Source organism: Siphateles boraxobius, unplaced genomic scaffold, assembly GCF_051911475.1.
Source record: "Siphateles boraxobius isolate OS27281-9 unplaced genomic scaffold, OSU_SipBor_1 92, whole genome shotgun sequence".
Lineage (NCBI taxonomy): Eukaryota > Metazoa > Chordata > Actinopteri > Cypriniformes > Leuciscidae > Siphateles > Siphateles boraxobius.
In genome coordinates this window covers 1,140,069-1,165,460 of record NW_027509222.1, presented here as the reverse complement: position 1 = coordinate 1,165,460, position 25,392 = coordinate 1,140,069, and the positions used below count along the sequence as shown (strand labels likewise).

At 38.3% G+C, this 25,392-nt stretch overlaps 1 protein-coding gene across 1 annotated transcript in view; it reads left to right on the top strand.

Moving 5' to 3' along the window:
- Positions 1-24,465, top strand: part of vdac1 (voltage-dependent anion channel 1) — a 29,525-nt gene extending 5,060 nt beyond the window's left edge. Inside the window, exons 3-9 of the mRNA XM_077224849.1 lie at positions 5,765-5,814; positions 8,385-8,537; positions 11,132-11,184; positions 13,109-13,336; positions 19,653-19,803; positions 20,480-20,537; positions 23,634-24,465. Coding sequence (XP_077080964.1) covers positions 5,765-5,814; positions 8,385-8,537; positions 11,132-11,184; positions 13,109-13,336; positions 19,653-19,803; positions 20,480-20,537; positions 23,634-23,725 — 785 coding nt within the window. The 3' untranslated portion in view covers positions 23,726-24,465. The remainder of the gene's footprint in view (positions 1-5,764; positions 5,815-8,384; positions 8,538-11,131; positions 11,185-13,108; positions 13,337-19,652; positions 19,804-20,479; positions 20,538-23,633) is intronic.
- The last annotated feature ends 927 nt before the right edge of the window (positions 24,466-25,392 follow it).

Below are 25,392 nucleotides of genomic sequence, written 5' to 3'. Positions count from 1 at the left end.
AAATATTTTTAACAATAAATATAAATAATAATACCAAATAATATTATTCAAGTTTTATGTTCCATCAAATAAAATCGTTTTTTAACAGTTGTGCAAAAAAGCTCCACAATTATCTGAATAACTGCACACAAAATCACAGAATGGCAGTGGGCCTCTATTCTCCTGCTGCATGCAAACAATTCTTTACTTACATTTTAAATATCTGTGCAAAACAACAGTGCAAAAACAGCACTAGAACTTAATCCAAACTCAAACTGTAAACAACATGTAAGCCTATGTAGCCTTAGGAAACACAGTTGTGCAGCGCTACGCAAATTTTAATGTAGATGCTATACACACAGAAAATTGGACTGGGGGTCTTACAGGCGCTTCATGTGACACACTAGCACACTAGCACACTAGCACACACACACACACACACAAGGTCTCTCGCTCTCTCTCTCCCCGTCTGGCGTGCGCGCGCTACACGGTTTGGAGCACGAGCTCTTGCTCGCTCGCTCTTCCGGGAGATTTGAACTAATCTGCGGGCATCAGGGAGCCGCTATCAATATGCGGGAGACATCCCTATCTTTGATAGGCAGACGCGTGATGACAGCTTGACCTTGAGTGAAACCTAAGCGCTTGCGCACGGATTGGAGGGGCGGGTGACATTGATTTTCGGTTTACGTTTTCGGCTGTTTTTTTTATTTCGGCCCGAAACCGATAATGCTATTTTCGGCCGAACATTTTCGGCGGCCGAAATTCCAGTGCACCCCTATACCAAATGATTTTCTCTCATTAAAACAGCGGAAACAACTTATTATACTCAATCATTTATGGTTATACAGATTAGAGTAATATATAATTTGAGACTGTTAAGGGTCTGTTTTTAATTTGTGTCTACACACAATAAAAAACAAAACATTGCTTTTGTAAAATATAGGAAACAAACAGGAGACCTCTCTCTCTCTCTCTCTCTCTCTCTCTCTCTCTCTCTCTCGATATATACATATATACATACACATATAAATATACATTAGGGCTGGGTATTGACACAAATTTCACAATTCGATTCGATTTCGATTCAATATTGATTGTTTTGGATATCAGGTACAATACATGGCAAATTTTCTCAAGGAAAACAAATCTCTTAACCAATGCTGTAAACTATGGGAGTCAGTTGTATCATTAAAATTGTTTCATTAGCCTACTATAGCCTAATATTGAAGGTAAAGATTTACTGATTTGTATACAAACAATTACACTTTTATTTATTTTTCTAATAATAAAGTTATATGAAATATAAATATTTAAATGGTGGCTGTCATAAAAAACTTGCCAGATTTATTCAAACATGCATTAAATATTGAAAAACATAAAATAATTATAAAATAACATAAAATGCATATGTAATATGGTGCATATATTTAGCAAAATGCTCCTCTCTAGAGTTAATTTTTCTAGCTGACTAACGAGTTCATGGTCACTGGATATGGTTTTTCTGAGGTAAATGTGACGTTACATGACATTGTTTACAAGCTGTTTCACTGACGTCTTTCCTCGGTTGAAACAATGATTGAGCGATTCCATGTGACAACAAGGATTTCGATAAGTTATACTCTATCTTTTAACACACTTTCAGCTGCTCATTCATGTTTATTTCACGCTGTAACTGGTAATATTAAGGCGGAAGAGAAGATCATGTGTGCTCGGCGCTGCTGCTTCTCTTGAGCTGCGCCAGAGCGATCTCACGCCACAGCGCCAAAACGGTATTTATGTTTTTGAATTTCGTAAGAAAATGGACGTAATTTGAAATCTGAAACTTTGTTTCATATCAATAGTAACAAAGCACAAAGATTATTGCGTTTATTGGATTGGATGCGCGCTACAATGTTCCAATCATTCATCAACTGAAAACAGGATGACTAATCGATTCTTGGGATTTAAGAATCGATATCGGTTCGTAAAAATGAGAATCGATTAAAATCGAGAAATCGATATTTTTTACCCAGCCCTAATATACATGCACACACCATTACATAATACAAAGTGCTTTATGGGAGTGTGTGTGCGTTCTGCAGAGACATCTGTAATGTAGTTTTCACCTTAAAATCTGATGTTAAACACGGTTATTTTAACAAATAAAGTTGAAATAATGCAGGATAATGACTTAAAAAAGCAGACAACTTCCGTTAACAAGCTCATAGCTCACAATACATTTGTCTTGAAAGCTTCACAAGTAAACATCAATTTCCCCAATGGAGGGGATTTCAGGAACCTGACGTTTTCACTCCATTAGAAGTCTAGAACGGCTGAACACACTGTTCTGAGTCCTCCAAAAAACAGACATAGAACATCTGTTATAATATAATGAAATTACATTATTAAATTATTTGTGTTCATGATTTTATTGATCAGCCGTTTCAAACAGTTGGTGGAAACTTCCTCTGAAAACTTGGCTTGCTTTTGTCAAAAGTCTCTAGCAGTTAATTATACTGCGTGTGTAATTCCCTGAGATATTGAGATCCTCTCAGGAGTGAAACGAGGATTTTCAGTTCAGTAATGTGCTTTTAGAGCAGAGCTTTACTACATCGACAGCTTAAAGCTGCAATATGTAAGATTTTTGTAATTAAATATCCAAAAATAACTTTCACAGTGTGATATATTTCCTGCAGTTGTGTAGTTACAATATCCCAAAAGTTCCCAAGGATTTTTAATTTCAGAGAAATTCCACATTTAAATAATGGCTCGTCTCTGTTCGCTTGTCACCTGTCAATGACGTAATATCCGCGTTGTCCCTTGTTTCCGCTCGTACTGCTATAGTAACCATGGCGACAGACGTGGACAACTGCGTTACTCTAGCGGTGCGCTCACGCTGTTGTTGTTTCGTTGAAACAAATGGATCATGGCAAGCAGACTTTAGGACAAAAGGAGAACTAAAACGAGGATCAATATCAGCGTGGCGTTTTCGAGATGCCGAGAGCTAGCGTCCGCGACTAACTTCCACTCTACAGAGACGCCGCTCTTGCATGTGCTTTATTAGACAGGTGAGCAAATGTACATAAAACTAATCAATGTTATATAGCTCAACATGTTAAAATGCTAGAATATGATAACACATAGAATAACATAACTTTCAACACACACTCAAATGCAGTTTAGTGTGATAGTGTAGACCAAGAGAAACAGCGCTGCGTTACCTCACAAGTTACATTCCTCTAATAAACTGACCTGTGAGTATTAATCCAGCACATGCGTTCGGTAGAATGAAATGTCCTTATTCCTTTATACCCGCGGGACTCATGCGTGTGGCGCTGATATCTGTCTCTCATTAGCAATCGCGCCCGCTTCACACCAGTCATGTTAAAAACATCAATGTATTTACTCATCCATAAACATTATTAGATCCATCGGCACGACAAGTTCCATAATTCCGCTTAGGGCTGGCCAAAAAAATGATCAGGATAATTTTTTTAAATTGGTTGATATCGATAATTATCACGATAAATGTCAAATCTTTATTTCCTTCAAGCTCAAAGGCAGATTTTTGCTCCTAAGTGAAAGTTTTAGAAACCAGAGCGTTAATTGTGGTTTTAAACTACTCTTTATTGTCAGAACATATCATGACAAACACTTGCCGAACAGGGGAACTTTTCACAAATCTGAGGTAGAACATTCAAACATATCTCATTTTTCCTTAAAATAAATATCTGAATAGAAAAATATATTTCTTAGTTTCTGCATGTGCTAATAGGGGATATTGTTTAGTGTAAAGTGACTTTGATGGCACGTATCCTCAGCACAGTTTGCAGTGCAGGCTAGGGTTGTGCCGATAGACGATAGTATCGTGTATCGACGATAGTCTGAGATTACGGCGATGGCAGATGCCTTTGATGATATCAATACGATATTGGCTCGTTTTACCATGAACGTATTAAATTATTATTATTATTATTATTATAAAGCTAGTATTGTTATTAGATTAATATTAGGAACTACAATTAATTTGCCTTGCCTAAATTCATAAGGACATCACCGCATAGCCTAACACTTGCGACAACACCGACACGCGCGTATGAGGACTCCTCTAAGAAAATGTTTTTAAAACAGAACGAAAAACTAGGCCTACATCCCACATCAACATTGAATTGCAAGGTGATCCATTCACAAATTGTCAAGAGTGCTTGTTTTAACAGACGCTCGCATACCTTATACAGATCCAAGATGAAAACGGCATCGTTGTTTGTCGTCAGTATTTTGTTTCCATAGCACATTAACAAAAAGTTGAATGACACTAATAACACTAAAAACAATACAATTACTAAATAATAATAATAATAATAATATCACTAAAATTATATAGGCCAGTCTTTAGTTCACGAACAGCACAACTGTGCCATCTGTGAAAATCAATAGCAGCTTCAAACACTTGTTTAACAAGAAATATTCTTGTAATTTGTTCAGTCATCATGTAGGTCCACCATAGAAATATTAAGCCAGTAAATTAAGACAAGCGCTATACCGTTATATCCATCGTCGTCTCTGAGATAACGCGGCGTTTATGCAGCGACAGCCGAAAGCTCAGTCCGTTTCTACTTCCACTTTGTTAATGAGCGCGTTTACATGCACGGTCTTAACCCGATTATGCTGAATAAACTGACAATGCATGTGGTCATGTAAACGCATTAACCTGTTTTCCTTTATCGGAGTCAAGTCATAAGTTTAAGTATAAACCGATCGACTTTTGCCCCTTACTCTGATTTCTCCCGGCATTTAAAACACATGAACCCGCGTTCTTCGGGCTTATTGAAGTGCATCCATACAGAGAGAGCACTGGTGGAAGGACATATATCGCAAACTACGACTCTTTCTTGACCTTAGAAATTATTAAAACGTGTTTTCATCTCGTGCATAAGTACAGTCAAAATGCTGCATCTAAGGGCTTGAGCGGATAATGTGTGTCCTTAAATCTCCCGCTGACATGTTGAAATACTCGAGTCAGATACAAAAATGATTAGGATCTTTTTTTTACCTCACTATACCGGGAAATAACCTGATCTAGCCTAGTAATAAACACTCCACCTTTGCTAGCAAAATAGAAAAATATTCTCGTATAAAATGAAGTAATAAAACAAGCAAATTAATGAGTAAATAATCAAGTTAATAATCAAATAAGTAAGCCCCGCCCCCTCACGATAATATCGTGTATCGCCGATCTCACAGGCTGACGATAGGACGATATGAAAATGGAGCATATCGCCCAACACTAGTGCACGCTGCAATATTAATATTACATGTTTTGTCTCAAAATGCATACTTGACAGCGAGTTGACATTAAATCTGCATCCTAACTCAAGCTAATACTGTTACATTTATCGTTTACGATCAGAGTAAACGTGTCTGATCTAGTGAGCTCACGCTACGCTGACCAGTGTTTGGACTTTAAGCGGATAAATGGTCCGTGTGGCGCGCGGTTCAAATGAGTTTCGTTCCGCTTATGGCGCATAAACATTATCGAACTCTTGATATCGTTTTATCGAGAAAAATTATATCGCGATAATTATCGTTTTATCGCCCAGCCCCAATTCCGCTTATGCGTCTTAAATCTACGCCTCTGTTATTGTAAGAGGTTATGACCCCTAGCGGCGAAAAAATTACATATTGTAGCTTTAACACTGGGATTTATGGGCACTGATCATTTTGTGCCATGACCTGCAGTCAGATCACACACTGATCGCTCTTCATGCTGTTTTGTGTTAGTGATGGTTGTCTTTGTCATTTGCAGGTTTTGGTCTTATCAAGTTGGATTTGAAAACGAGGTCAGAGAATGGATTGGTAAGTAGACAGTGGATCATAGACTAAATCAACAACACTACCGAGCTTGATAAAATATTGACGTGATTTCTGTTCAAATGTCTATTATTTCACTTACAGATTCAGGCAGTGGGACAAACTCAGTTGAAATGCTGCTGATATGTAGTTTTAAAATGCCAAAATGTTTAATGCTTTCTTCTTTTGGCCATGGGAAGTCAAGAATCTGCTGAGGTTAATGTAGACACTAAGACATGTATAGAGCAATTGACCATTTGACTGTTTACTCTTCTTAGTATGAGCTAGGAATGTTAATGTCTGATACACTTAAACCTGTCATCAACAGGTTCAAGTGCATGTTAAGTGCATGCAAAAGGTGATATATGCGTGTTAAAACTGTCGTGCCATTTGTTGTGAGTTTGTGACAAAGCATTTTCTCTTTAGACACAGAAAAGTTTAGGCCTGGTTGTTGACACTGATTTCACGAGTCAATTTGGTTTCGATTGACAAGCTCTTGATTTAACTCGTATTTTGATTTAGTACGTGTCCATTTTAGGGAGAGAGTATCTCAACTGAAGCTGTAAACTATACAGGGAATCCTGGCAGTTTGCACATTATTACAACAGTTTATATTTAAGTGCTTAATTTGGATATAATAGTCAACACTCAAATAAAACAAACATGGATACAGACATTTAAATTGCGCATATAGCAGTTTATACATTTAATGATATAATCATATCTACCCCAGTTCGTTGTTTAAGTATAAACATTAAAACGATCTGTTTTCATGACAGTTTGTTTTAAACATAAATTAAATAATGAAGACATCACTAACAGGTTAAGAAAAAATATAGTGCATATGTAATATCTGGGCTCCAGAATAACATTTGAGAGCAGTAGGTGTATTTAATTATAAAATTACTGTTGTTTTGCATCAATAAGTGCAGTTTTACAATAAGGTTTATTCGTTAACATTAGTTAATGTATTAACTAACATGAACTAACCATGAGCAATACATTTATTACTGTATTTATTAATCTTTGTTAATGTTAAAATACAGCTGTTCATTGTTTGTTCACTGTGCATTAACTAATGTTAACAAGATTTAATAAAGTATTAGTAAATGTTGAAATTAACATTAAATGCTGTATAAGTGCAGTTCATTAATAGTTCATGCTAACTTATGTGGTTAACTTCTGTTAACTAATGAACCTTATTGTAAAGTGTTACCATTTATTTCTTAGAAATGCACATTTGACTGTAAAGCACTGAGCTGGAGTTAAGATGCAGATGAAATTAACTTCTATTAACAACAGTAACATGCAAAAACCTCATTAAATATCCTTCTCTTATTAAATGTACCATTGTTCTTCTATAGTATCATACTGAACTGACTGGCAGCTTAAGTGATTATATAAAAGCGAGGCTTTATGTCAAACGCACATGAACAAACAAAAAAGAGATCTTGTCGGAGAAAGTGTTTACGGCAGTATTATACAGCGATATCTATGGATTTTGAATATAATCCGCTAACTTAGCTAGTTCATTTCATTGTTGCCGTTTTATTCAATTTAAATATTTGACTGTTATTGAGAAGAAGAAAAATAAAGCCATCTTGAGTAAAACGCATACAAAAGACATAACTAGAAGCGATTTGACCCATTTTACAGAATACTTTTGACAAAGTCACAGACAAAAAGTCTTTTTATAAGTAAAGTAGTTATTTCAATATGTCTAAATAAAAATTTAAAAGCAAAATTTGTGCAAAACATATATTACTGAGTGGAAATGGCTAATAAGTCAATAAGTGCTCCTCTGCCGGCATCTACTGGTAATACTGGTAATTTCATGTCTTTTACAAATAAAAGTATTTGTTTACCAATAAGAGTCAGTTTTCCTAGATCTTGAAACTTTGAGTATTACTAATGGGGACTATCTTTTAAGGATGAACAAATAATGTTATCACATTAATGTTACTGGTTATCACATTAAAAATAACATTTTAAATTGGATACTATTTAGAGCTGTGAAGTGTTTTGAAATTGTGAGAAGTCCTTAAAGTGCTTGAAATTCACTCTCAAAAGGTTGTGTGAACCCAGAAATGAATAATGTAAAAACATTAGACTATTTCTGCCACAATACCATGGTTACAGTTAGCGTTTCTACATTAAATCCATGGTAAATGTTGGTGATTTGTGGACCAAAAAGCATTCCATAACTTGCTCGCTCAATGTTTCACAATGTCTCTCCTAGTTTCCTAGTTATCTGTGGTTTTTAACAAAGATTATTTGGGGCTTTCGCACCAGAGGAACCTTTTCCTAATTCCAATTTACTATTGGCGGAAGATCCCGGATTGTGACGTGGAACGATTTCAGTTCTAGGAACTCCTTTTGGAGGAACTAATTTATCTAATAACGAATCTAACCCTAACCCTCCTACATTAGAGTCTAAACCAGCGCTATAGGAACTATCCGTGACGTTATTCGCTGATTGGCCATATGCACACGAAACATCAGCACCCGCCATTTTTCATACTTCTCCTGACTGATTGACCATTCAGTGTTCATCATATGTTCTCCTGCTTCTGTAGGAATTTAAAAGCTCCGGCTCGGCTAACACAGAGACCAGTAAGGTAGCAGGAACGCTGGAGACCAAGTACAAGTGGGCCGAACACGGCCTGACGTTCACCGAGAAGTGGAACACCGACAACACTCTCGGCACAGAGATCACTCTGGAAGACCAGGTGAGAGACATGAAAAACTGATCCAGTGCACATGATGTGATATGAGTTTAGGGCTGGGCGGTATATCGAGTTTGTATGATATATCAATATATTTTTTTGAAACGATATGGAATGAGGAAATACCGTTTATATCGATACAGTAGTTTGATATAAGCACATCTGACAAATAGCGGAGGATGCAGTGTGAGCTCCTGCAGTGAAAGTAATTTGTCCTAAACATGACATAAACTGCTTATATTTAGTGGTCGACCGATATTGATATTTTTGATTGCCGATATCTTAGAGAGCAGTGTGGCCGAAATAAAGCCAATATATATATATATATATATATATATACTTTATATGCATTTTAATCAATATTTATTTAAATTATAAACCCACCCTTACAAAACAAATCTTTAAAATAAACATGCTTATACTTTAGATGGCAACTTCTTGAATCTGCAATCCTATAACACTATTTTTCACAAATAAAGTAATTGTTTAAAAATATATGAATATGTGAATAAAAAGGAAGTAAACACTGTAACAGGGCCGTCAGTAATCTGGTCATTTCGTGCGCAATGGTAATCATATTTTTTCAAATAAAGACAAGGTAACGCTAATTTTACATACAGCACACAGTGAAAACGACATGAATATGACACAGTGGGCCACTGGATATAGCACAGCATATTTTAAAATGAAGGATTTAAAAGTGTTTCGATCTCGTCTCCTATGACGCTGATCTTCTGTTCGCGTTCACTCGCTCCACACGGACCGACCGTCACTCGCAGGAAAACGTTTCTGAGGCTACAAACGCACACTTCACAAGATATCACAGCTGGATTCCATTAAATCTGCAAGGTTTGTGACATTAAATGTTTATTAGGTATTCATAGATTTGTTTAAATGATGTAGATGCGCATTTGCTGAATGTTGACGGTAAATGAGAAAGTATTTTAGCCTGATTGTTTCTGTTACAAATAATATAAAAGCAAATACTTTACTTTTTCGCATACCATTTACTTTCTTTGTTTACCAGTTCTGTCTAACAAAGTATTAGATCTGACTGACAGAGATCGTAAACTAATGAAGACGGAGAATGTGTGTGAGCGCTGTGTGATCAGGCGCTGCCGTTCTCTTCTCGGCGCCGCCCGGCAAAATAAAAGTCAGAAAAACTGATCGGCCGATGCCGATATTTTAAAAATGCCAAATATCATCCGATATATCGGTCGACCAGTACTTCTATTAAAGGGTAAGTTCGGCGTTTTACAAGTAAAGCCCGTTTCTGATTAAATCGAACGGTTACGATTAAAATTTGGACACATGCTGCCGTCCCGAGAATTTTAGGTTTTTGTGTTAGCACCCCCCCCCCCCCACTGCTAAAGATGCTTTCCAACAGGTGTTTTACCATTCGTTGTAAAACTGTGGACCTATCTTTCCAAACGCCTCACAACCGGACATTCTTCCAAAAACTACGATAAAACCTGTTGGAAAGCATCTTTTGCAGCAATTTTCGCGAGAGCATATCAGTGAACACCCCAGACCACTCCGTGAGTTTCACGTCTTTGTAAACTAAAGCTTAATGCGTTTATATGAATGATTGTTCCAGTGCACCTATGAAACCATTGTATAGGTGGGGGGGTGCTAACACAAAAACCTAAAATTCTCGGGACAGCTGCATGTGTCCAAATTTTAATCTTAACCGTTTGATTTAATCAGAAACAGAAATCTTAAAACAGGGCTTACTTGTAAAACGTTGAACTTACCCTTTAAGGGCTTCAAAATAGATGTAGTTAACAAGTTTAAAGCAGCTTGCCCTGTCAGATGCTCTGTCAGATACTGTTGCTGACTGACAGATAAATACTGGCACTGTTTAATGCGTTTGAGACGTGGTGCTCTCCTCAGTGCTTAATTTACATTTCACAGGTATATTCTCCATCTGTAAATGTTAGAAAGTCAAACAAATATGTCTATTTCACTGTCAGGAGAGGACGAGCTTCTGCAAGTGAATCTCCGCTAAAATTCAAGCTTCCGAGAACGAGCGTAAACAGACGAGCACAATAGAACAGTAGCGCAATAATTCTGACTAAAATATACATATTGCTAAAATATTTGTTGTTGGGAGACAATAAATGTGCCATAAGTGGAATTTTAAACCTACAAGTATATTTTTATGAAAGTGACCATTATAATGGTGTAATCAAATGCAGGCTAATATAATTAGTTAGTGCTTTTGTTTTTATTTAAAAAGCATTATTTTATTTTTTAGATTGTAATTTTACAATATTAGAATATAATGTGATTTTAACCACCTTTTTGCACATGATATATTGCATAGCCTACATTACATTCACTATATGTGTTTCCATATCCTTCATTATCAACATTGTTTGTAGGATATCATTGAGCAGGATGTGAAATATTTTTATTTTTTTTAAAATACAGATTTTCTTTATCCAAATAGAAAAACGTAGAAAGTACAGAGATATATATCGTATATCGCCATTCAACCAACAAATACAGAGATATGATTTTTTTTGCCATATCGCCCAGCCCTGTATGAGTTACAATCTTGTCTTCTAACATGAATGCTGCTTTATTTTCCTCAGTTGGCCAAAGGGCTGAAGTTGACATTTGATTCCTCCTTTTCTCCAAACACTGGGTATGTGTCTCGTTCACCACATCTGTTCTCCAGTATAATCAATGCAGATGTTGCAACATTGGGCACTTCCAGGACAGATGTGATATATCATCACTGTCGGGTGGAAAACTTGCATGTCCAAAAGCGCTACCTTTCAGGAAATGAAAAGAAACACACACAAAAAACACTGTTGTCAAAGTACATATAGTCAGACAGTTGCATGTCATATTATTAACATTTGACCAAAATTAAGCTCAATGTAGATACAAGGATTTCAACCAGTAAATGTCAGAAATTGCATGTTTTGTCCCATAATTTGAACAGCTGCATCTGCAAGTGCATGGCATCACATTTCATCAACTTACAAGTTAGTTAGTTTAGTTTATTTCAGTCAACTTCAGAAGAAGGGGAAAAAAAAGAAATACAATTTACAAGTAAACATAGAAATGAAAATTAAATTACAGTGTAAACTGTTTTTAAAAGGAAAAAAAAAGTGGCTTGACCGAAAAGGTGTCGGCTGAAGCTTATGCTTATTGCGCCGATCCTTTTTTACATTTCATTTATTTTACACAAATAAATAAAGTATAAAGGTTAAAAAGTTATAAAGTATAGTAATGTTAAAGTATAGTTACTCAGTTCTTTCTGATATTTGACCAAATGTTATAACAAATGTTATAAAAGATTAATTGCTTTGCACATGCTATTTAAGACACTACGCTATTACTGACTCGACGACAAATGTTAGACAAAGTCTTCCCCGTTCCTCAAATACATAAAACATTAGCCTTATTAGGGATGCATGGATAGGATTTTTTTGGGGCTGATACTAGTTTTAATAAACAACTGTTGGCCGATACCGATATTTGTCATTTGCTCTTATATTTGAACTTTTGTTATTAAAATAGATTACTGTTTTGATCATGTTTTTAATTGGTAACATTCAATAAATTATGGGTTAAAAATGTTTTTTACATTACAGCTGTAAAATTACAATACCAATATTTATGGCTGTCAATTAAACCATTAAACTTTTATTTTGACAGAAAACCGTTAAAGCTTCTCTTTTGATAAGCACTTCTCAAGTTTGTGAAGATGTTCGGCGCATGTTTCGTTCACATAAGCACATTAAAACGACTCAGACTCAGAGCAGATGCAGATGGCGTTTGTGAGAAGCAGCATTTACTGTGAATCGAGCCGCTCTGAGACGTTGAAAAACGAGCTGTTCACGTGTAAATGAACACAGTGCCGCGCTTCACTCTGAAACATGCAGCGCATACATTTAATTAAATCGCAGCCTTTGCCCATCGATAATGTCACTAAGCCATATAGCAATTTTGTTAATTGTGCAGCTCTTGTCCAACCCCTGAATCAGGATTACTTCAATAGTGTTAACACATGAAAATCAAGTAGTACATTAACTCTATATGTGACCCTGGACCTCAAAACCAGTCACAAAAGTATTTTTTTTAAATAAGTAAGCTTTCCATTGATGTATGGTTTGTTAGGATAGGACAATATTTGGCCGAGTTACAAATATTTGAAAATCTGGAATCTGAGGGTGCAAAAAAATCTAAACATTGAGAAAATCTCCTTTAAAGTTGTCCATTTATGTTCACGCTTTTGCTACATCCACTCGCAAAAATATATATTTAGGGTATGAAATTTACAAAATATCTTCATGGAACATGAGCTTTACTTAATATCCTAATGATTTTTGTCATTAAAGAAAAATCAATAATTTTGACCCCTACAATGTATTGTTGGCTATTGCCACAAATATACCCGTGCGACTTGTGACTCGTTTTGTGATCCAGGGTCACATATTAGTTGATGACGTCCTCATACTCAGTGTTGTTGTTGTTTTTCCTCACAAATTGAGCACAGAATTACCAATAAATTTCTGAATTTCTGATGTTTCACTGGCTTCTTTCGTAACTTCCCATAGCAAGAAGAGCGGGAAGATCAAGAGCAGCTTCCAGCACGATCACCTGAACCTGGGCTGTGACGTGGAGTACGATATCAATGGCACTGCAGTGCATGGAGGCGTGGTGGTGGGCTTCGAGGGCTGGCTGGCCGGGTACCAGATGACCTTCGAGGCCGGCAGGAACCGGGTCTCTCAGAGCAACTTCGCTGTCGGATACAAGACTGACGAGTTTCAGCTGCACACAAATGTGTACGTACTGAACGCTGTATCTGCATTAGTGAGATGTAGTACTGAACGCTGTATCTGCATTAGTGAGATGTAGTACTGAATGCTGTTTCCTTATTAGTGAAATGTAGTACTGAACGCTGTTTCCGCATTAGTGAGATGTAGTACTGAACGCTGTATCCGCATTAGTGAGATGTAGTACTGAACGCTGTTTCCGCATTAGTGAAATGTAGTACTGAACGCTGTTTCCGCATTAGTGAGATGTAGTACTGAACGCTGTTTCCGCATTAGTGAGATGTAGTACTGAACGCTGTTTCCGCATTAGTGAGATGTAGTACTGAACGCTGTTTCCGCATTAGTGAGATGTAGTACTGAACGCTGTTTCCGCATTATTGAGATGTAGTACTGAACGCTGTATCTGCATTAGTGAGATGTAGTACTGAACACTGTTTCCGCATTAGTGAGATGTAGTACTGAACGCTGTTTCCGCATTAGTGAGATGTAGTACTGAACGCTGTGTCTGCATTAGTGAGATGTAGTGCTGAACGCTGTATCTCCATTAGTGAGATGTAGTACTGAACGCTGTTTCCGCATTAGTGAGATGTAGTACTGAACGCTGTTTCCGCATTAGTGAGATGTAGTACTGAACGCTGTATCCGCATTAGTGAGATGTAGTACTGAACGCTGTTTCCGCATTAGTGAAATGTAGTACTGAACGCTGTTTCCGCATTAGTGAGATGTAGTACTGAACGCTGTTTCCGCATTAGTGAGATGTAGTACTGAACGCTGTTTCCGCATTATTGAGATGTAGTACTGAACACTGTTTCCGCATTAGTGAGATGTAGTACTGAACGCTGTTTCCGCATTAGTGAGATGTAGTACTGAACGCTGTGTCTGCATTAGTGAGATGTAGTGCTGAACGCTGTATCTCCATTAGTGAGATGTAGTACTGAACGCTGTATCTGCATTAGTGAGATGTAGTGCTGAACGCTGTATCTGCATTAGTGTGATGTAGTACTGAACGCTGTTTCCGCATTAGTGAGATGTAGTACTGAACGCTGTATCTGCATTAGTGAGATGTAGTACTGAACACTGTTTCCGCATTAGTGAGATGTAGTACTGAACGCTGTTTCCGCATTAGTGAGATGTAGTACTGAACGCTGTATCTGCATTAGTGAGATGTAGTACTGAACACTGTTTCCGCATTAGTGAGATGTAGTACTGAACGCTGTTTCCGCATTAGTGAGATGTAGTACTGAACGCTGTGTCTGCATTAGTGAGATGTAGTACTGAACGCTGTATCTGCATTAGTGAGATGTAGTACTGAACGCTGTATCTGCATTAGTGAGATGTAGTACTGAACGCTGTATCTGCATTAGTGAGATGTAGTACTGAACGCTGTATCTGCATTAGTGAGATGTAGTACTGAACGCTGTATCTGCATTAGTGAGATGTAGTACTGAACGCTGTATCCGCATTAGTGAGATGTAGTACTGAACGCTGTTTCCGCATTAGTGAGATGTAGTACTGAACGCTGTGTCTGCATTAGTGAGATGTAGTACTGAACGCTGTATCTCCATTAGTGAGATGTAGTACTGAACGCTGTATCTGCATTAGTGAGATGTAGTACTGAACGCTGTATCTGCATTAGTGAGATGTAGTACAGAACGCTGTGTCTGCATTAGTGAGATGTAGTACTGAACGCTGTGTCTGCATTAGTGAGATGTAGTACTGAACGCTGTATCTGCATTAGTGAGATGTAGTACTGAACGCTGTGTCTGCATTAGTGAGATGTAGTACTGAACGCTGTATCCGCATTAGTGAGATGTAGTACTGAACGCTGTATCTGCATTAGTGAGATGTAGTACTGAACGCTGTGTCTGCATTAGTGAGATGTAGTACTGAACGCTGTATCTGCATTAGTGAGATGTAGTACTGAACGCTGTGTCTGCATTAGTGAGATGTAGTACTGAACGCTGTGTCTGCATTAGTGAGATGTAGTACTGAACGCTGTATCTGCATTAGTGAGATGTAGTACTGAACGCTGTATCTGCATTAGTGAGATGTAGTACTGAACGCTGTGTCTGCACTAGTGAGATGTAGTACTGAACGCTGTATCCGCATTAGTGAGATGTAGTACTGAACGCTGTATCTGCATTAGTGAGATGTAGTACTGAACGCTGTATCCGCATTAGTGAGATGTAGTACTGTATGCTGTTTCCGCATTAGTGAGATGTAGTACTGAACGCTGTATCTGCATTAGTGAGATGTAGTACTGAACGCTGTATCTGCATTAGTGAGATGTAGTACTGAACGCTGTATCCGCATTAGTGAGATGTAGTACTGTATGCTGTTTCCGCATTAGTGAGATGTAGTACTGAACGCTGTATCTGCATTAGTGAGATGTAGTACTGAACGCTGTATCCGCATTAGTGAGATGTAGTACTGTATGCTGTTTCCGCATTAGTGAGATGTAGTACTGAACGCTGTATCCGCATTAGTGAGATGTAGTACTGAACGCTGTGTCTGCATAGTGAGATGTAGTACTGAACGCTGTATCCGCATTAGTGAGATGTAGTACTGAACGCTGTTTCCGCATTAGTGAGATGTAGTACTGAACGCTGTTTCCGCATTAGTGAGATGTAGTACTGAACGCTGTATCCGCATTAGTGAGATGTAGTACTGACCGCTGTATCCGCATTAGTGAGATGTAGTACTGAACGCTGTCTCCGCATTAGTGAGATGTAGTACTGAACGCTCTATCTGCATTAGTGAGATGTAGTACTGAACGCTGTGTCTGCATTAGTGAGATGTAGTACTGAACGCTGTGTCTGCATTAGTGAGATGTAGTACTGAACGCTGTATCCGCATTAGTGAGATGTAGTACTGAACGCTGTGTCTGCATTAGTGAGATGTAGTACTGAACGCTGTATCCGCATTAGTGAGATGTAGTACTGAACGCTGTTTCCGCATTAGTGAGATGTAGTACTGAACGCTGTTTCCGCATTAGTGAGATGTAGTACTGAACGCTGTATCCGCATTAGTGAGATGTAGTACTGAACGCTGTATCCGCATTAGTGAGATGTAGTACTGAACGCTGTCTCCGCATTAGTGAGATGTAGTACTGAACGCTCTATCTGCATTAGTGAGATGTAGTACTGAACGCTGTGTCTGCATTAGTGAGATGTAGTACTGAACGCTGTTTCCGCATTAGTGAGATGTAGTACTGAACGCTGTATCCGCATTAGTGAGATGTAGTACTGAACGCTGTATCTGCATTAGTGTGATGAAGTACTGAACGCTGTGTCTGCATTAGTGAGATGTAGTACTGAACGCTGTATCTGCACTAGTGAGATGTAGTACTGAACGCTGTTTCTGCATTAGTGAGATGTAGTACTGAACGCTGTGTCTGCATTGAGATGTAGTACTGAACGCTGTATCTGCATTAGTGAGATGTAGTACTGAACGCTGTATCCACATTAGTGAGATGTAGTACTGAACGCTGTATCTGCACTAGTGAGATGTAGTACTGAACGCTGTATCTGCATTAGTGAGATGTAGTACTGAACGCTGTGTCTGCATTAGTGAGATGTAGTACTGAACGCTGTGTCTGCATTAGTGAGATGTAGTACAGAACGCTGTGTCTGCATTAGTGAGATGTAGTACTGAACGCTGTATCCGCATTAGTGAGATGTAGTACTGAACGCTGTTTCTGCATTAGTGAGATGTAGTACTGAACGCTGTGTCTGCATTATTGAGATGTAGTACTGAACGCTGTATCTGCATTAGTGAGATGTAGTACTGAACGCTGTATCCACATTAGTGAGATGTAGTACTGAACGCTGCATCTGCACTAGTGAGATGTAGTACTGAACGCTGTATCTGCATTAGTGAGATGTAGTACTGAACGCTGTGTCTGCATTAGTGAGATGTAGTACTGAACGCTGTATCTGCATTAGTGAGATGTAGTACTGAACGCTGTGTCTGCATTAGTGAGATGTAGTACTGAACGCTGTGTCTGCATTAGTGAGATGTAGTACTGAACGCTGTATCTACATTAGTGAGATGTAGTACTGAACGCTGTGTCTGCATTAGTGAGATGTAGTACTGAACGCTGTATCCGCATTAGTGAGATGTAGTACTGAACGCTGTTTCCGCATTAGTGAGATGTAGTACTGAACGCTGTGTCTGCATTAGTGAGATGTAGTACTGAACGCTGTATCTGCATTAGTGAGATGTAATACTGAACGCTGTATCTGCACTAGTGAGATGTAGTACTGAATGCTGTATCTGCATTAGTGTGATGTAGTACAGAACGCTGTGTCTGCATTAGTGAGATGTAGTACTGAACGCTGTATCTGCACTAGTGAGATGTAGTACTGAACGCTGTGTCTGCACTAGTGAGATGTAGTACTGAACGCTGTATCTGCATTAGTGAGATGTAGTACTGAACGCTGTATCCACATTAGTGAGATGTAGTACTGAACGCTGTTTCCGCATTAGTGAGATGTAGTACTGAACGCTGTATCTGCATTAGTGAGATGTAGTACTGAACGCTGTGTCTGCATTAGTGAGATGTAGTACTGAACGCTGTGTCTGCATTAGTGAGATGTAGTAGTGAACGCTGTATCTGCATTAGTGAGATGTAGTACTGAACGCTGTATCTGCATTATTGAGATGTAGTACTGAACGCTGTATCCGCATTATTGAGATGTAGTACTGAACGCTGTATCCGCATTATTGAGATGTAGTACTGAACGCTGTATCTGCATTAGTGAGATGTAGTACTGAACGCTGTATCTGCATTAGTGAGATGTAGTACTGAACGCTGTATCCGCATTATTGAGATGTAGTACTGAACGCTGTATCTGCATTAGTGAGATGTAGTACTGAACGCTGTATCTGCATTAGTGAGATGTAGTACTGAACGCTGTGTCTGCATTAGTGAGATGTAGTACTGAACGCTGTTTCTGCATTATTGAGATGTAGTACTGAACACTGTATCCACATTAGTGAGATGTAGTACTGAACGCTGTTTCCGCATTAGTGAGATGTAGTACTGAACGCTGTGTCTGCATTAGTGAGATGTAGTACTGAACACTGTATCTGCATTAGTGAGATGTAGTACTGAACGCTGTGTCTGCATTAGTGAGATGTAGTACTGAACACTGTATCTGCATTAGTGAGATGTAGTACTGAACGCTGTTTCTGCATTATTGAGATGTAGTACTGAACGCTGTGTCTGCATTAGTGAGATGTAGTACTGAACGCTGTATCCGCATTATTGAGATGTAGTACTGAACGCTGTATCTGCATTAGTGAGATGTAGTACTGAACGCTGTTTCTGCATTATTGAGATGTAGTACTGAACGCTGTATCCGCATTAGTGAGATGTAGTACTGAACGCTGTTTCTGCATTATTGAGATGTAGTACTGAACGCTGTGTCTGCATTAGTGAGATGTAGTACTGAACGCTGTTTCCGCATTAGTGAGATGTAGTACTGAACGCTGTTTCTGCATTAGTGAGATGTAGTACTGAACGCTGTTTCTGCATTATTGAGATGTAGAGGGTTCTCCATTCGTGTTGTTTTTCCAGGCTCAAGGTTAGAAAGGTGGGTTATTTATATATACGTTTATTCCCTGGCGATTGGATTTGTCAATGGCTTTGCTGCAGGAAGGAACGCACTAATGTCACTGTCTACTTCTTTATAATATTGAGGCTCAAATAAAAGAGTGAGTTAATTCTGTGTAGTTGTTTAGGACTTTGCAGTGAAAGACACCCTAGGTAACATACATGATGTCTTTTAAAGTCCTCCTGTAGTCAATCTTTTTTATCTTTTAAACTCATTTGATCATAAAATGACATATTTCAATGTTTTTTTCCTTAAAAAATGTTTTCATGCCTTAAAATATGTCGACTAACTCGACACTCTTGCCTCATTTAGTATACGCGGTTCTACGAATATGCAAATGAGCCCCGCCTCCACTCACTGACTCAGCTCAGAGATCCACTCGTTGACAATCACACGTTTATCTGATTGGTTTAGAACATATTTTTAAGGAGAAAATAATCAGCAATGGTGTTGACTTATTTATTTACACATGGTTTGTCTTAAAGCATATTAAAAACGCATTGATTTATAAACAACATTAAAAGCTGGATTTCCACCACAGGGAATGGACTTTAAAGGGCACTTTGTCAAACAACACAAGGTTGTGTTGTGTTGTGCTGTTTTTTTTCTAGAGCAGTCTATTTAACCTGTCAATTTAGTGGCATTTACTGTTTTAAAAAGCATAGTTTTGAATTGAAAAGTCTGAATGACGTGTTTTCTAACCACAGGAATGATGGAACAGAATTCGGCGGCTCCATTTACCAGAAAGTGAACGATAACCTGGAGACGGCGGTGAACCTGGCCTGGACCGCCGGAAACAGCAACACCCGCTTCGGCATCGCGGCCAAGTATCAGATCGACGCCGACGCTTCCTTCTCGGTGTGTGTTTAGTAACTAAGTGACGTTAGCATTGCCACTTTTAGTTTTCTTCGAACTAGGTTTTCTTTTTAATGATCAGTGCAGTCGTTTGCTGTCACCTATAGGCATAATGATGCGTTAAAGAGGTTGTTCACTTCAGAATTAATATTTCCTGATAATTTACTCAACCCCACGTCAGCAGCAGTTATTACACATTTAGTTTAATTAGTTAGGCGCGTTACTCAATTTAATTTATTACCAGTTACTACTTTCAAAAGTAATATTATTACAGTAATTTGTTACATCACTCGTTATATCACTTCTCTGTTACACCCCACAGAAATGATAATTGCGTATCTTCTAGGGGTGTCATTATTTATCGTGATATAAAAATGTGATGTGTATCTGTGATGTGAAACCAATTCAGTCAGGTTTTATTGGTACCATGATGCTGATCATCAACTTTCTCTGTCAACCTGGATCCTGAGTTTAGGAATAACTGAGTTTAATAATAACTTATTATTAGGAATAATAAACGCATTTACTGAGCTAGAAGAAAGAGTAAAGACTGAGTTAGAAGAAAGGAGTAGAAACAGGGGGAATTACTTAATTACATCAGAGATATTTCACTTTGCTGTTTCTTACCAAGCACATAATGACTGTTTTTCCACTCACACACTTTTTGTCTGTCTTACAGGCCAAAGTGAATAATTCTAGCCTCGTCGGCCTGGGATATACTCAAACCCTGAAGCCTGGTAAGTATATATAAATGTAAATTATGTGCAACAAGTTTAATAAACCTGTTCAAAATGCATTTTCAACCGTTTAAACCAGGCGTGTCCAATCCTGATCCTAGAGGACCTCCAATCCTAAACTAACCCAGCTGATCAATGTCTGGAGGATTGCTAGAAACATTTGAAACATTGCTTAATAGTTCAAAGGAGCTGCTAAGTAATATATATATATATATATATATATATATATATATATTTTTTTTTTTTTTTAATCCATTAATAACCTCAATATTCTGAATTTATTGCATTTTATTTAATTTCCAGTTTTACCATTGTAAAGTGTGTACAGTTATTAAGCACATGTTAATAATTTAGCTGAACATATTTAATTGATTCAAAGAGCTGATAAGGTAATATTGGTTAATTGATTCATGATGATGAGACAAATTGGGAAATTTGGCCATGCTCGCAGGGTTACACCCCTACTCCTTTTCAAAAGGACATCCTGGGATTTTCAATGACCTCATAGAGTCAGGACCTCGCTTTAACGTGTCATCTGAAGGACGGTGCTTGTTACGGTATAGTGTCCCCATCACTTTACTGTAGAGCTGCCCCTGAATAAAGATTTTTATCAAAGTTTATTTATATAGCACAATTTATATAGCCGAAGCTGACCGACATGCTTTACAAAACAGCATTAAACAAGAACACGTCAAACATGGAGAAAAGACATGGAGAAATAAAACAAATAGTTTACAGTCTGGTGCATAAAGTGGTTTTGGTCTATATCGCTAATTTTGCCCTTCATGACGACTGTGAGGGGGTGCATTATTTTATAACTCATTCGTTTAAATTATATTAAGCCTTAAAGTTCTGCATAATTAAGGGCGTGGTCACTTGAGTGACAGGTGGATTGCCGCTGATGTCACTACTAGCCGTTTGTCTGCTGTCTGTTAGCGCCACGTCGGGTTATTTCGGGATTATTTCATACAATTATCAAATATTATGACTTGCTGTGTGGTTAATTGTACTAACAGACCATCCATGAATTCTGGGCTCCATTTTTTTCCGGTGATTGAAATTCTAATATAATTTTATTTTTTATTTATTTAAAATAATTGATTTATTATTTATAATTTTATTTAAAACTTTACCACACTCCAGAATCCGACAGACTGCGATTAGCTGTAGGCTGAAACCATAGACTGTATAACACATTGTCATATAATGTTACGCCTGCATTTCATAAATAGCTTAACATTTACTAACACAGACTATATTGGAAGTATTTGTTTTAATGGGGTCCTTGATTATGATTTCACTTTTTTAACTTTAGCTAGTGTATAATGTTGCTGTTTGAGCACAAACAACATCTGCAAAGTTACAACGCTCAAAGTTCAAAGCAAAGGGAGATATTTTCTTTTACAGAAATCACTTTTTAAGGACTTCAACAAGCGTCTTCATGGGTTAGTGACATCACAAACCCTGACATTTACATAAACCGCGCCCCTGGGAATGCGATTTATAGATTATCATGACAGAATATGCTAATCAATGATGAGAAGATAGTAAACTCCACATCAGATACATAAATTCATCAACTAACCATTCAAGAGATGTCCTGTGGCTTCTATGTGTTGTCACTTTTTCTTGAGTCTTTCCATCATTGTCTGACTCCGGTTTGAACATAAAAGGCTAAAAGTTTTTGAAATGTTCAGTGTGTGTGAGGTAATCGGAGCTGCTAACACACACACACACACACACACACACACACACACACACACACACACACACACACACACACACACACACACACACGCTCTTGAAGCTCCGCCCTCTGTGCCGGGAACAGCAGCTCATTTGCATTTAAAGGGACAGACAAAAAGGGTGCGTTTTTGCTCACCCTCAAAAAGTGACAATTTTAACATGCTATAAAAAATAGCTGTGGGGTATTTTGAGATAAAACTTCACACTTATTTTACATCTTGTGAAAAGAGCATTATAGGACCCCTTTAATTGTCGACATGTCCTCAAAATATGTGTAGGAAATAGGCCTGTAAACCTAAAACCTCAGCTCCACTCACGTCCCGTCTCTTTACCCATTATCCGGGAGTGATGCTCCAAGATAACGATGGCCGGCTCCGCCCACTTTGGGCTTCAAAAATGCTCTTCAGAAACACACGGGTGACGACACGTCCATTGTTTTATACGGTCTATGTATGTTAGGACCCACACAGGCCTCACTAACACCTCTCCAGCAGAAACCTAGTTTTCCCAGGACTCTTCCATCCTTCGCTTCAGTGGGAAACCAGTCTTATGCTGCAGGCTGATAGCGGTTGGGTTAATGTGCATGAGCTCTGAACTCAGCTGGGCATCGGACACCCCTGGTTTAAACTATTTAAAAGGATTTGGCTTGTGGCGTTCATGTACCAATGCAGCATTAGTAAGGGTTCATACAAGGTGCTTAAACTGCTTGAAGTACTTAAACTTGACCTTTTGAAATTTAAGTCCTGGAAAACCATTGAAAACAGGAATATTTATGAAAAGGTACTTGAAAAGCGCATGAATTATTGAAAGGCAATACATGTGAAATTAGTGTTTCATTTTATGTGAAAAGATGGTTTATTGATACAGTGAATGCTGCAGCCCATCTGATATAGAGCAGTTTCGCATGGCTATGAGTGTGATAATCCTCATATAAATATCCAAGTATATGATACAGCTTTCATTTTTCAGGTCAATCATATTTTAGTTTGAATAAGTAAAGCGATGTCTTGCTCATAGTATCCGGTTCAATGGTTAAAGTTACCGCTGTCATTGCATCTGCTGCACATTATTTGTACAATTGTTTTATTGGTTTATATATTGTTTATTCTTTTTTAGAATTCGAAAGATTATTAAGATATTGTTTGATAAGTGAGATCTCTAATTGAAGTCGTTGAAAACCAATAAAGTAGAGCTTGAAAGTCCTAAAATTGCATTTTACAGTATCTGTACAAACCCTGAATTTAATACTGCTGTACTAAGCTGATCCTTGACTTTCAGTTCCTTTACTTTCACTACGTTCTCATGGATGTGAATGTTCCTTGTCTAACTTTTTCCCATCTCTTGACTCAGGTATTAAGCTGACCCTTTCTGCTCTTCTGGATGGGAAGAACATTAATGCTGGCGGACACAAATTGGGTTTGGGTCTGGAGTTCGAGGCATAGGAAGCCGAGGATTGCAATAACCCTGACTTCAGTTTTTTTCTTTTTTCCCTTTTGAATACCTTCCCTCACAAACCTTAGATTCCCTGGCCGAGGACACACACTCAGTCTAATGATGCATTAGTCGAGGCTCACTTCTCACTGGCTTACTAAAGGAAAGACACTACTATAGGTCACACAGAACGAAAGAAGAGCATAAATGGCTTTAAACATGTATTTTCAATACATCATTGACATTATTTATTTCAGTGTTGATTGTGACAGAATATTTTACCAATGTTTAATTGTTGGCTAGAAAACAGACGTTCAAAATCAGAAAACACTAATGCTAGCTGACAACATTCCTGATCCACGGTTTTCACCCCAACTAACCTTGAAAGAAGGGACCCGTATATAAGAGTACACTCGAGGGCCGCTGTAGGAGCCCTTCATGTCTTTAGTAGTAGACACCAGACTTTTGGGTGCGTTTCGTGTTTGTCTCGTCTGTGCGAGTGAACCCACATGTGTATCTTGTCCGTTTTTGTTTTATTACTGCATACTTGCCTGTACCTTTTATGGCAAAACTCTTTCAGCTGTCTCTGAACTAAAGGAGATTGGAAACAACCTTTAGATGTGCCAGGGAAGAGCGTGGAAGATTTGAATATGTGGATGTAGTCTTCCGTTTTTAAATGTTGGATTAGCATACTGTGGATTTAGCAGTTTGGTTACTTTAAGTTGAATAAAACATTTGGACCTGGACCACACTACTGATTGTGCAGTTTGGTTTCTTACTAAAAAACAAACAAAACATTGGTAGTTATATGCAAAAGACTGATTTTTTTTTTGGTCCCACTTTATATTAAGTGGCTTTAAGTATTATGTACTTACATTACAACATGAACACAATAAGTACATTTTTCATTGTAAAACACTTGTGCCACTATTGAGGTGTGATACAGGCAAGGTTAGGGTCAGGTGTGTGTGATACTGGTAAGGTTAGGGTCAGGTGTCTGTGATACGGGTCAGGTTAGGGTCAGGTGTGTGTGATACAAGTAAGGTTAGGGTCAGGTGTGTGTGATACGGGTAAGGTCAGGGTCAGGTGTCTGTGATACGGGTCAGGTTAGGGTCAGGTGTGTGTGATACAGGTAAGGTTAGGGTCAGGTGTGTGTGATACGGGTAAGGTTAGGGTCAGGTGTGTGTGATACGGGTAAGGTTAGGGTCAGGTGTGTGTCATACGGGTCAGGTTAGGATCAGGTGTGTGTGATACAGGTAAGGTTAGGGTCAGGTGTGTGTGATACAGGTAATGTTATGGACAGGTGTTTGCGATACGGGTAAAGTTAGGGTCAGGTGTGTGTGATACGGGTAAGGTTAGGGTCAGGTGTGTGTGATACGGGTCAGGTTAGGGTCAGGTGTGTGTGATACAGGTAAGGTTAGGGTCAGGTGTGTGTGATACGGGTCAGGTTAGGGTCAGGTGTGTGTGATACGGGTAAGGTTAGGGTCAGGTGTGTGTGATACAGGTAAGGTTAGGGTCAGGTGTGTGTGATACAGGTAAGGTTAGGGTCAGGTGTGTGTGATACGGGTCAGGTTAGGGTCAGGTGTGTGTGATACGGGTAAGGTTAGGGTCAGGTGTGTGTGATACGGGTAAGGTTAGGGTCAGGTGTGTGTGATACGGGTAAGGTTAGGGTCAGGTG